The 13,037-nt window shown below is 43.3% G+C and overlaps 1 protein-coding gene and 1 long non-coding RNA gene across 2 annotated transcripts; one reads left to right on the top strand and one right to left on the bottom strand.

The window, feature by feature from the left end:
- Positions 1 to 272: 272 nt before the first annotated feature.
- Positions 273 to 4,042, top strand: LOC127302983 (uncharacterized). The gene is made up of 2 exons (XM_051333716.2): positions 273 to 503; positions 2,045 to 4,042. Exon 2 carries the CDS (start codon positions 2,052 to 2,054, stop codon positions 3,882 to 3,884), a length of 1,833 nt encoding a protein of 610 aa, XP_051189676.1. The 5' UTR covers positions 273 to 503; positions 2,045 to 2,051; the 3' UTR covers positions 3,885 to 4,042.
- Positions 4,043 to 7,237: 3,195 nt separating this feature from the next.
- Positions 7,238 to 8,707, bottom strand: LOC127302982 (uncharacterized). The gene is made up of 2 exons (XR_007853219.2): positions 7,700 to 8,707; positions 7,238 to 7,589 (listed from the first exon to the last, which is right to left on the bottom strand). It is a non-coding gene; the product is annotated as an uncharacterized lncRNA (long non-coding RNA).
- Positions 8,708 to 13,037: the final 4,330 nt, after the last annotated feature.

The following is a 13,037-nucleotide window of genomic DNA, read 5'->3' as shown; positions in this document are numbered from 1 at the left end:
CGGCGATGCCCTTTGGCAGCGGCGAGGGAGAGACGGGGGAGGAGGGGCTGGAGGTTGGGGAAGCAAGGGTTTGGCCCTGCTATCACGGGAGCGGCAGGACGAAACGGTCTGTCCTACAGTTTGATACTAGAAAGACTGAATCGAGTCAACCTGAAAAGTACATGAACGGTAGATGTATATTTAACTCTCTTCTACCGGTCGATCTACGCGCACATACACCCGTGTGGGAACGTAAAGTCAAGTCCAAACCCACAAATCCGTGTGAGCTGCCGCGTGTGGGAACGTCTCTGTCCACTCGCTTCGGCAACTACCACGGTACCACCCGGCCGCTATAGAGAAGAGAGAGCCGGCAGCCCACTCGCACTTGGCCGCCCGTCCTCCCTCTCCCGTGCTAGTTCCAGCGCCACCGCGCCCCTCGCCATGGATGCTCCAGCCCATTAGCACGCTACTCGTCTCCATTCCCCAGGACAGGAGCCTCATCCGCGGGACGCCGGCCGCTGCTGGTAAGCGCTTCCAACCCTCGATCGCTCCCCCGTGTGCTTGCTGTTAGGAACCGCCGATGCTTTTGGCTGACTGTTCGTCCCGCGGCCGCGGAGTCCTGAAATCTTTGCAGGGTCCTTTTCTTTCGCATCGTTTGCTTGCCTTGCATTTTAGTCATAATCTGCTGCCAGATTGCACGGCAATGTCCATGGGGGTCTGGGGGAGAGCAAGGCCGATGCTTGTTTTCTTTCTTTGCCTACTGAAATAAGCTTTTTTTTCTCGGGGATATACTTCCGATCCACTTATGCGGGGAGAAATAAGTGAAACAAGGGTTGAAGACGAGATCTAATCTACTTCTCGTCATTTGGCGGAAATGCGATGAAGGGTGTCGAATTAGACCGTCCGTGATCTCTCTTCAGTTGCACTAGTTAGTTACTCGGTGCTCAATGAGTCAATGCTGATTTTGTTTGCTTGCGAAAAGCTACCCCCTTTTTCCCCCGCAAAATGAATAACGAAATAGCTATTCCCTCTTTTCCCTCTTTGTTACGGCGATTTCGCTGAAATAAACGAGCTATGGAGGAGCAGACGCCCCACCAGTGACGCCGCTCCGCCTCCCGGTGACGCCGCCCCGCCTCAAGCGGCGGCTGCTCGTATGCATCAACGGTCGCCGCTAGCGTCGTCTCCTCCCACGCCTCGTACTCTGCGAGCTGCGGATCCTCCTCCACGACTTCTACGGCCGCCTCTAGCACCGTCTCCTCCCACGCATCGAACATTGTGGTATGTTTTAGGGTTTCGATTTTTGCACCAATGAGACTGGGAAGGAGGGATAATATAGACCGGCGGCAAGGCGGGAAACCTCCGCGTGGCGTCGTGGCAGGAGAGCTTCCGCGCGGCATCGTGGCGGGAGAGTTTCCAGCCCGACGTCGTGGTGATATCTCCCGCCTGGCGCCCTTTAGTCCCACGCTCAAAAAAATCCGTGCCGCGAGACGCCGGCGCGCCCAATTCGCACCCTTCGCGAAGGGGCCGGCACGGGGTTACCGACGCTTCTCTTGGGCTCGGAAAAGCGCACGGCGTTATTTGGGGCGCATTGGTGTGAGCCCATTTTCGGCCCTCAAAACTCTATCGGGGCCGCTATGGGGTGCGCCGGTGGAGATCCTCTTAGAGATAGATCAAGTACGACCTTTTTACATAAAAATAATAATTACAGTAAAAGAAAAGGACCTTTCAGTTTTCGCACCCTCATCTAGTCTTATTTGTACAGTAAAAAGTTACCATATTTTTATTGCAGTATCCATCAGCATCTCGTTGGATTATACTTTTGCAGAATCACTAAAACATGCTTAGACTCAAAAGACAAAAAAGTGTCAGAAACCGTTAAAAACAGCTCTGACTAGGATTTTTTTAATGAAGAAAATAACCCTCATTAGAATGGACTCCATCATGTATTTGCGATATTATATGATATACTCTTGACTAGGGATTGTGTGATGCCCATGTCGTGATGCGTATTTGTGAGACAATTCTTGGTATCACTTCTGCTAACTTCCGTACAAACTTTTTGCAGGAACCAAATGGGTCTGGTTGTGTGGAATTTGTTTTTGCTCTTACTCACTTTGGTTTCATCATCATGGAGTTTAAATTCAGACGGTCTAGCTCTGCTTGCTCTGTCCAAAAATCTCATATTGCCGAGTTCCATAAGCTCCAGCTGGAATGCTTCCGATAGAACTCCATGTGAATGGCATGGAGTTCTTTGTGATAGACAGACTAATGTATTTTCTCTTGACCTATCATCTTCTGGAGTTTCTGGTTCACTGGGACCTCAAATAGGACTGTTAAAGTACCTAGTAGTCCTCACTTTGCAAAATAACAGCATATCAGGTGCAATCCCTCCAGAATTGGGCAATTGTAGCATGCTTGATCAATTGGATCTTTCCGAGAACTCCCTTTCTGGTGAAATACCAGAATCCCTTGGCAACCAAAAGAAACTGTCAGTGCTCGCATTGTACAGTAACTCACTCGATGGGGAAATCCCTCCTGAATTGGGCAATTGTAGCATGCTTGATCGATTGGATCTTTCCGAGAACTCTCTTTCTGGCGAAATACCAGAATCCCTTGGCAACCTAAAGAAACTCTCATCGCTCGCCTTGTACACTAACTCCCTCCATGGGAAAATACCTGAAGGGTTGTTCAAGAACCAGTTTCTGCAGTACGTGTACCTCCATCAAAATAATCTCAGTGGTCATATCCCTTCGTCACTTGGTGAAATGGCAAGTCTTAGAAGCTTATGGTTGCATCAAAATGGATTATATGGAGTTCTGCCAGATTCTATTGGAAACTGCACCAAGTTGGAGGTGCTTTATCTACTATATAATCAGTTGAGAGGGAGTCTTCCAAAAACCTTGAGCCTTATTAGTGGACTGAAGGTTCTAGATGTCACTGGAAATGGCTTAACTGGAGAGATTGATTTTCATTTTGAGAACTGTAAGTTGGAGAAATTCATATTGTCGTTTAATAATCAGCTAAGGGGCGAAATTCCATCATGGCTAGGGAATTGTAGTAGCTTGACTGACCTTGCACTTGTCAACAATAGTTTCTCCGGCCACATTCCAGCTTCTCTCGGCTTACTGAGCAACCTCACCTATCTTTTGCTTTCTCAGAACTCCTTGTCTGGCCCGATTCCTCCTGAGATTGGTAACTGTCGGTCGCTTCTGTGGCTAGAGTTGGATGCAAACATGCTGGAGGGTAGTGTTCCTAAAGAGCTGGCTAATCTGAGAAAATTGCAGAAGCTCTTTCTGTTCGATAATCGCCTCACTGGGGAGTTTCCCGAGGATATTTGGAGCATCCGGTGGCTTCGAAGTGTCCTTATTTACAGAAATGGATTTACTGGGATGCTACCTCCAGTGTTAGCTGAGCTAAAGCTCCTGCAGAACATTACACTGTTTGGTAATTTCTTCTCCGGAGTCATACCAGCGGGTTTGGGTGTGAATAGCCGTTTACGCATAATTGATTTCACCAATAACAGTTTCACCGGTGGAATACCACCATACATTTGTTCAGGTAAAAGACTGAGAGTGTTGGACTTGGGGTTTAATCTTCTCAATGGTAGCATCCCATCTGGCCTTACAGACTGCCCAGGTTTGGAACGAGTTATTCTCGAAAACAATCATCTTACTGGGGTCATACCAGCGGGATTGGGTGTGAATAGCCGTTTACTCCAAATTGATTTCACCAACAACAGTTTTACGGGTGGAATACCACCATACATTTGTTCAGGTAAAAGACTGAGAGTGTTGCACCTGGGTTTCAATCTTCTCACTGGTAGCATCCCATCCGGTGTTGCCGACTGCCCAAGTTTGGAACGAATTATACTCCAAAACAATGATCTTACTGGGGCTATTCCATGATTGTTGAAGTCAATGAAGAAGTTTGGTCTTATTTTGGTAGTCGGAAAGGTGTGAGAATGAGTTCTTTTGTCACATTTTTTGTTTAACGCAGCTGAATGTTCGACAAAGATAGTGCATACATCTCAAAGATGAGGTAGTTGTTGCCAGGGTATGCTACTTTGTCCAACTGTCATATCGGTGCAAACTGAATTTTAGTCGCTCCTAGTGAGTAGAAGTAAGTATTCAAATTGTTAGAAATATGTCTTAGCGGTGATTATACACCCTAAATATCAAAACATTGTAAACCGCCGAAGAAGTATCTTCCTGATTGAAACACAAGGACAACTAAGATTAAATGATACCTATTCGGGATTAGGGGTAGGATGGCTGAGGTTAAACGATACATATTCGGGATTAGAGGTAGGATAACTGAGATTAAACTAAACCATGATACCTCTTTGGGGGTTTACACTGTTTTAAGATTTGAGGATCTATGAAAGCATAAGCCATTCATGATTAACAGAATATTTCTTATATAATACTCCCTCCATTTCTTTATATAAGTAGTATAGTATTTTGAAAAAAGTTCTGAAATGTAAGTTGTATTTCGTTGCACCACTCGTTTGGACGATATTTTTGAAGATTTGATTATGTTTCATTATATAATGCAAACTTCTATGCTTGATCACGTCAATTAGTCAGGGTAACCTCGCCCAAAACTGGTGTTAATTTTCATCCACATGTGTTCTTTAATTTTCGTGCCAAAAACTATACACCCTATATTCAAGTATGTGACTTGTTTGGAAACTCTATGTTAAATGGTTGTTCTAAATTAGTCCCAAGTCAGGATTCATGTGAGAACACATATGAATTCCGCCAGGTTATCGGTGTGTGAGGCTTCGAATCCAAACATCGGCCTCATTTGTCCCGATCTCGCTAACCATGCGCTGACACTTTTCTTGCTTTCTCTAGAGCATCTCCAGCCGCGTTTCCCAAACGACACCGAATCAAGCGTTTAGGAGACGTGTTTTGTTTTTTCCGCATTTGGGGACATCGCTCCCCAGACGCATCCCTCAAACGCCGTCCCTAAACTTTTTTTAACATTAAAAAATACTCTTTTTTGTTTTTATTGCAATTTTATTTCAGTAGAGAGAAAGAACATTTCACAAACTTATACATAATTGGGAACATAGTTTACACAAACTAAGACATAGTTTGGAACATGGTTTTCACAAACTAATACATAGTCAAAACATTGGAAAATGAGAAAACCTAACTAGTGTTGCCATCGCAGATTTCGTATGTTTGCTGCCAAGAAAGAACACTCCCAGACACTTCCACTCACCCAAACTGGAAAATCCAGCTGGTGATTATAGCCCTCTTGGTCCTTTCGAGGAAGAACATCTAGAAACATCTGTGCCTTTTTTCGCTGCGAAGAAAGAACACTCGGCGTGTTCAATCGTCATTCTCATCCTCGTCGTTGTGGTAGTGCCGACGGCAGCGCGTGTCGTCGAACACCTTGACGCTCATATCCATGTTGCCTAGGTAGGAGAATGTGAGCACACAGTTGGCTTCGAGGTCGTGGTAGCGCTCGAACTTCTCCAAGGCGGTGTGGAGGTACATCTTGTTGCGCCCGTCGAAGAGCACGTCCATCAGCCACCGGCAGTAGTCGCAGCCAGCCTCCCACAGATGCAGCGCGTCCGGCTCGTTGCCGGCGACAAACTCGGTGAACTTGTCCGGTAGCCTCTGGCCGAGTGGGTCGCCCTTGAGGACGACGACGAACTCGAACATCACTTGGTGCTCTTCCTGCAGATCCGACGATGAAGACGACGACGTTGCAGGTGAAGACGACCGTGCAGCTCTGCCGCGGCCACGACCACGACCTCGGCCTTGGCCTCTGCCTCTACCAGCCCCGACGCCGACTCTTGAGATGGTGGCGGCTAGGGTTGGAAGAGAGGCGCTAAGGTTTGTGCGTGAGGAACGATGTGAGAGCGCCCCTTTTATAGGCGGAGGAGCGGTAAAGCTCATTAACGCCGACACGGAGAGAAAACTGCACCGTCGTTGCACGCCAATAACTTTCATCGCGAGGTAGACGACGGTTAGGTTAAATTTGAATGTGTCGTTGACGTGTTGGGTCCGCGTCTCCTCGCCTCGCATTTCGTTGCGTCCAACATGCCCGGAGCGTCCCCCGTAGACCGGGTATGAACTCGTGACGCCGGACACCGTATTGGACCGTGTTGGAAGGAAGCAGGAACGCGCAGCTAGAAACAAAATTTTATCAGGCGCACGCCAAATCTCTTTAAAAACCGTTTTAGGGGGACGCGGCTAAAGATGGTCTTGCAGATTTGCGGAAATGCCTCGTCAAAATTTTGGAAGCAGGCAACACTTTCGAATCACCACACCGCATCCACGTTCATCCTCGGATCTGCCTTTGCGCAGGCTCAGCTACAGCTTACAAGTTAAAGCCTCCGAAAGTCATCAAGACCCCGTGAACTTGCAGAGGAACACGCGGCTATATGACCTTGACGCCTGTCTTAGTCGTGCCAAGTCGTCAATGTGGGTATTGCTTTCGGAGCAGCCTCACACGTCGCAGGGACGATCCCCACAGCCGCGTCGTTAATTAACGGAAAGACGCACAACACGTCGCTATTATCACACGCAGACACAGTACAAAACGACGTCTTCAGTTTTTCTGATTAACAATCTACACATTTTTTTTTTGAAACATATATATATATATATATATATATATATATATATATATATATATATATATATATATATATATATATATATATATATATATATATATATATATATATATATAGAGACGCGCTATTTGACTCCCTGGGGGCAGAATATTATTCTGCACCCGAGCCATCCACCACGCCGCACCAGTTCCTAATCCGCATGAGTCCATCTCGCACAGTCCCAGCAGTTCTGCATGTGTTGTAATTTTATGTCATACATCGTGTGCCCATCCGGCAACAGCCTCAATCGTTATGTATGTGTTGTAATTTTACGTCATGCATCGAACTGAATCAGTTCCGTACAATGCTCGTGTTGTAATTTTACGTGATGCATCCGAACTGAACCAGTCCGTATGATGCTTGTGTTCATGTGACGACTTTTGCATTTCAAATGTAATTTAAACGCTTGGATATACATGAGGTAAATCGGACGTAACCTTTTATACTCCCTCCATCTAAAAATACGTGTCTCATTTTTGTCTAGATATGGATGTATCTAAATGCAATTTAGTTAGAGATACATCCGTATCTAGATAAAGTTGAGACACCTATTTTTAGACGGAGGAAATACTTGCAATACAGACTTATACTACGAGCTATGCAAAAATAAATCACATAATCACATTTACACAAAAATAACCTGACTTACGGAAAAGGCATAATCATATCGGGCAAATAGATCATTATATTGTTCTCCCAAGGATTCAACTAACTGAATGAATCAGTTTTTGGATCGTAAGAATTCCCCCGGTAACTCTCATAGCTAGCTCCTGCCTCCCTCCAAATTGTTTTTCTAAAAAAAGTCTCTTCTGGCCATCACTAAAATGTTCGACACTTTGTAATAGTCTGCGGCGAAGAAGCGAATTGTTCGGGGAAGATGTCTGATAGAAAGGCTGCTGCTGGAGCCGCCAGCCTGAGGCTGTTGGTGCGGACACGAGCTCCAGTTCAACCACTGCACTGCATCTCCAGCACCTGTCTGATGAGGAAATGTTTACACAATCAATAAGAAAATGATAACCTAAAACTTGAAATATAAATCAGTAAGTAATTAGCAGCAATTGGGAAAGCAAGATGCCTGATGATGACCTTGGATGTGCCGCTCCTGCCGAAACAGAGCACGCAGTTAAAATTGTTGAAGTCAATAACATCAGAACAAGTGTACTCTATCTCTACATATACCTTGTTTCAAAGAAAACAACAGAAATAAAATCAGGGGCAATATGTGCCCTCAGTTACCACTTTCTTGTGCATCCAAGCCCAAATAGACATAAATATGATCTAAGTTTCAAAAATATTGTCTCGCTTGTAGCTATTAGCCTACTGCCAAAATGAAAAAATAATAATGATTTGGACCTTCTGTATAGAATCAAAAGCCTGGGCAGTTGACATAAAATATGTTTTTTTCAAGAATTTGTCAGAGATGCTCAGTAGAGATTAGAAACCCCACAAGTAGGATTTTTTTTTGTTTCAGTGATAAGTGGCTGATGCATGTTAGTATGTATGACAAAAAGGAAACAAAATCAACAACTTATTACATTAATAATCAGAAGTTATTCCATGGCGACATGAAGAAGGTGAGCCAAGATGTTCTAATATTATTACATGAAAAGCTGCATACCTAATCATAAACTTGTTGGAATCAATGATAGAATAAAACCAAGCCATATTAATATATTAAACTAGCAACATCTTTTTCTTGAACGCCTCAAAAAGGTTACAATCATCTAGCACTCTAGAAGATCTAAAATACAGGTTTACACAAGAGTTAGCTACATCTTTGCAAGGAGAGAGCTAGCTATTTCGGAACTACCAAATTCAGCATTCAATTAATTGATAAGCTTCTAGTCCTCAAGAAATCGATTGACAAGTTTTGTCCAAACAAGCATGTAAGAAAACATTCTGAAATATTGGGATGGTGGGATGTCTGCCTAATGTCACACCATCTAAGAATAACCATATGACTTCACGCGCCTAAAAAATTACAACAAGTAAGAAAAACAAGTTTTCGGAACATGTGTTTTATAAGATTGTGCATCTGAATATATTAGGGAGGGTTTCTATCCTTTAGTGCTTTGTTTTCTTTTTTATAGTTGTCAGGCAATTTGAAACTAGTGGGCACTCGAGTTTTGCGAACCCGTCGGGTAAAGCAAGGGAGTCCGTGATACGTCTCCGACGTATCGATAATTTCTTATGTTCCATACCACATTATTGATGTTATCTACATGTTTTATGCACACTTTATGTCATATTCGTGCATTTTCTGGAACTAACCTATTAACAAGATGCCGAAGTGCCGATTCTTTGTTTTCTGCTGTTTTTGGTTTCAGAAATCCTAGTAAGGAAATATTCTCGGAATTGGACGAAATCAACGCCCAGGGGCCTATTTTTCCACGAAGCTTCCAGAAGTCCGAAGACGAAATGAAGTGGGGCCACAGGGTGCCCAAACCCTAGGGCGGCGCGGCCCCCCCCTTGGCCGCGCCGCCCTGTCATCTGGGGCCCCTGTGCCCCCTCCTGACTTGCCCTTCCGCCTACTTAAAGCCTCCGTGACGAAACCCCCAGTACCGAGAGCCACGATACGGAAAACCTTCCAGAGACGCCGCCGCCGCCGATCCCATCTCGGGGGATCCAGGAGATCGCCTCCGGCACCCTGCCGGAGAGGGGAATCATCTCCTGGAGGACTCTACGCCGCCATGGTCGCCTCCGAAGTGATGTGTGAGTAGTCTACCCCTGGACTATGGGTCCATAGCAGTAGCTAGATGGTTGTCTTCTCCCCATTGTGCTATCATTGTCGGATCTTGTGAGCTGCCTAACATGATCAAGATCATCTATCTGTAATTCTATATGTTGCGTTTGTTGGGATCCGATGAATAGAGAATACTTGTTATGTTGATTATCAAAGTTATATCTACGTGTTGTTTATGATCTTGCATGCTTTCCGTTACTAGTAGATGCTCTGGCCAAGTAGATGCTTGTAACTCCAAGAGGGAGTACTTATGCTCGATAGTGCGTTCATGCCTGCATTGACACCTGGGACAGTGACAGAAAGTTCTAAGGTTGTGTTGTGCTGTTGCCACTAGGGATAAAACATTGATGCTATGTCTAAGGATGTAGTTGTTGATTACATTACGCACCATACTTAATGCAATTGTCTGTTGCTTTGCAACTTAATACTGGAGGGGGTTCGGATGATAACCTGAAGGTGGACTTTTAGGCATAGATGCAGTTGGATGGCGGTCTATGTACTTTGTCGTAATGCCCAATTAAATCTCACTATACTCATCATGATATGTATGTGCATGGTCATGCTCTCTTTATTTGTCAATTGCCCAACTGTAATTTGTTCACCCAACATGCTGTTTGTCTTATGGGAGAGACACCTCTAGTGAACTGTGGACCCCGGTCCAATTCTCTTTACTGAAATACAATCTACTGCAATACTTGTTCTACTGTTTTCTGCAAACAATCATCTTCCACACAATACGGTTAATCCTTTGTTACAGCAAGCCGGTGAGATTGACAACCTCACTGTTTCGTTGGGGCAAAGTACTTTGGTTGTGTTGTGCAGGTTCCACGTTGGCGCCGGAATCCCTGGTGTTGCGCCGCACTACATCCCGCCGCCATCAACCTTCAACGTGCTTCTTGGCTCCTCCTGGTTCGATAAACCTTGGTTTCTTTCTGAGGGAAAACTTGCTGCTGTGCGCATCATACCTTCCTCTTGGGGTTCCCAACGAACGTGTGAGTTACACGCCATCAAGCTCTTTTTCTGGCGCCGTTGCCGGGGAGTTCAAGACACGCTGCAAGGGGAGTCTCCACTTCTCAATCTCTTTACTTTGTTTTTGTCTTGCTTAGTTTTATTTACTACTTTGTTTGCTGCACTAAATCAAAATACAAAAAAATTAGTTGCTAGTTTTACTTTATTTGCTATCTTGTTTGCTATATCAAAAACACAAAAAAAAATTAGTTTACTTGCATTTACTTTATCTAGTTTGCTTTATTTATTGTCTTGCACTCTATATTAAAAATAAAAAAATTTAGTTACTTTTGTTACCATGTCTAGCTCTGAACCTGTTACTTCTTCGCCTGAAGAATTAGTCTTCACTTTTAAACAAGGGGATGAGGAGAGTTTTAAGGATGCTTGGTCTAGAATTTTCACTTCTTATCGTAAAACTGAACCTCAAATGACTCTAAGTTTGCTCCTTAGTAATTTTTATTTTGGTCTTATGGTTCGTTATAGATATGCTTTGGATACTTTAGTGGGAGGAGATTTCCTTCATTGCAATGGGGATCAAGCTTTTAATGCCATAAAGAAGTTGGTTGCATCACATGATTCAGCTAATAACTTTGATTCAGCCCTCACTAGCATATATAGTAGATTAAACAATCTCGAGATAAGCACATCTCGCTTGGATGATAACTATTGCCACGTTCGTAATCGTCTTGAACAAGTTTTAGTGAACTCTAAACTCTCATTGTGGGATCCTGCTGTTAAAATTGTTATCAGTGATCGAACTCTCCATGCCTACTGTGATATTATGTATGAATTTTGCCTTATGCCTGAAAGTATTTATAAATCTTTGAAACTTTGGGGAGTTGATGAAGGAGGAGAAGAAATAACTCTCATAGATAACTCTACTATAATTCCTAAAGGAATAGCCGCAGGTGTGCATACAACCATTCTTGGAAGGACAATATCCATTGATTATCTTGTTATTGAAACAGGAAAACTCACACTCGGAAGATCCCTGCTGAAACTATTGGGAGCAGTCATTGATGTTGGAGAAGGCACTCTGAAATTCACCTCTATACCAGGGGGAAATCATATATTTCCTAAACCCAAGGGAAATAAAAACAATAAGAAAGGTAAGGGTAAAGCCCAAGGTAAGGTTGACACACCATCTCTCGATAATACTTGATGCACACTTTCTGCGCCTAGCTGAAAGGCGTTAAAGAAAAGCGCTTATGGGAGACAACCCATGTTTTTACCTACAGTACTTTGTTTTTATTTTGTGTCTTGGAAGTTGTTTACTACTGTAGCAACCTCTCCTTATCTTAGTTTTGTGTTTTGTTGTGCCAAGTAAAGCCGTTGATAGAAAAGTAAGTACTAGATTTGGATTACTGCGCAGTTCCAGATTTCTTTGCTGTCACGAATCTGGGTCCACCTCCCTGTAGGTAGCTCAGAAAATTAAGCCAATTTACGTTCATGATCTTCAGATATGTACGCAACTTTCATTCAATTTGAGCATTTTCATTTGAGCAAGTCTGGTGCCATTTCAAAATTCGTCAATACGAACTGTTCTGTTTTGACAGATTCTGCCTTTTATTTCGCATTGCCTCTTTTGCTATGTTGGATGAATTTCTTTGATCCACTAATGTCCAGTAGCATTATGCAATGTCCAGAAGTGTTAAGAATGATTGTGTCACCTCTGAATATGTTAATTTTTATTGTGCACTAACCCTCTAATAAGTTGTTTCGAGTTTGGTGTGGAGGAAGTTTTCAAGGATCAAGAGAAGAGTATGATGCAACATGATCAAGGAGAGTGAAAGCTCTAAGCTTGGGGATGCCCCGGTGGTTCACCCCTGCATATATCAAGAAGACTCAAGCGTCTAAGCTTGGGGATGCCCAAGGCATCCCCTTCTTCATCGACAACATTATCAGGTTCCTCCCCTGAAACTATATTTTTATTCCATCACATCTTATGTGCTTTTTCTTGGAGCGTCTGTTTGTTTTTGTTTTTTGTTTTGTTTGAATAAAATGGATCCTAGCATTCACTTTATGGGAGAGAGACACGCTCCGCTGTAGCATATGGACAAGTATGTCCTTGGTTTCTACTCATAGTATTCATGGCGAAGTTTCTCCTTCGTTAAATTGTTATATGGTTGGAATTGGAAAATGATACATGTAGTAATTGCTATTAATGTCTTGGGTAATGTGATACTTGGCAATTGTTGTGCTCATGTTTAAGCTCTTGCATCATATGCTTTGCACCCATTAATGAAGAAATACATAGAGCATGCTAAAATTTGGTTTGCATATTTGGTTTCTCTAAGGTCTAGATAATTTCTAGTATTGAGTTTGAACAACAAGGAAGACGGTGTAGAGTCTTATAATGTTTTCAATATGTCTTTTATGTGAGTTTTGCTGCACCGGTTCATCCTTGTGTTTGTTTCAAATAAGCCTTGCTAGCCTAAACCTTGTATCGAGAGGAATACTTCTCATGCATCCAAAATACTTGAGCCAACCACTATGCCATTTGTGTCCACCATACCTACCTACTACATGGTATTTTCCGCCATTCCAAAGTAAATTGCTTGAGTGCTACCTTTAAATTCCATCATTCACCTTTGCAATATATAGCTCATGGGACAAATAGCTTAAAAACTATTGTGGTATTGAATATGTAATTATGCACTTTATCTCTTATTA

Source organism: Lolium perenne, chromosome 4 (assembly GCF_019359855.2).
Source record: "Lolium perenne isolate Kyuss_39 chromosome 4, Kyuss_2.0, whole genome shotgun sequence".
Taxonomy (NCBI): domain Eukaryota; kingdom Viridiplantae; phylum Streptophyta; class Magnoliopsida; order Poales; family Poaceae; genus Lolium; species Lolium perenne.
The sequence above is the reverse complement of the archived record's forward strand: the minus strand, read 5'-3'. Positions and strand labels throughout refer to the sequence as shown.

Coding starts and splice junctions, on each gene's coding strand:
- LOC127302983 (XM_051333716.2), top strand. CDS start 2,052: ATGGGTCTGGTTGTGTGGAATTTGTTTTTGCTCTTACTCACTTTGGTT.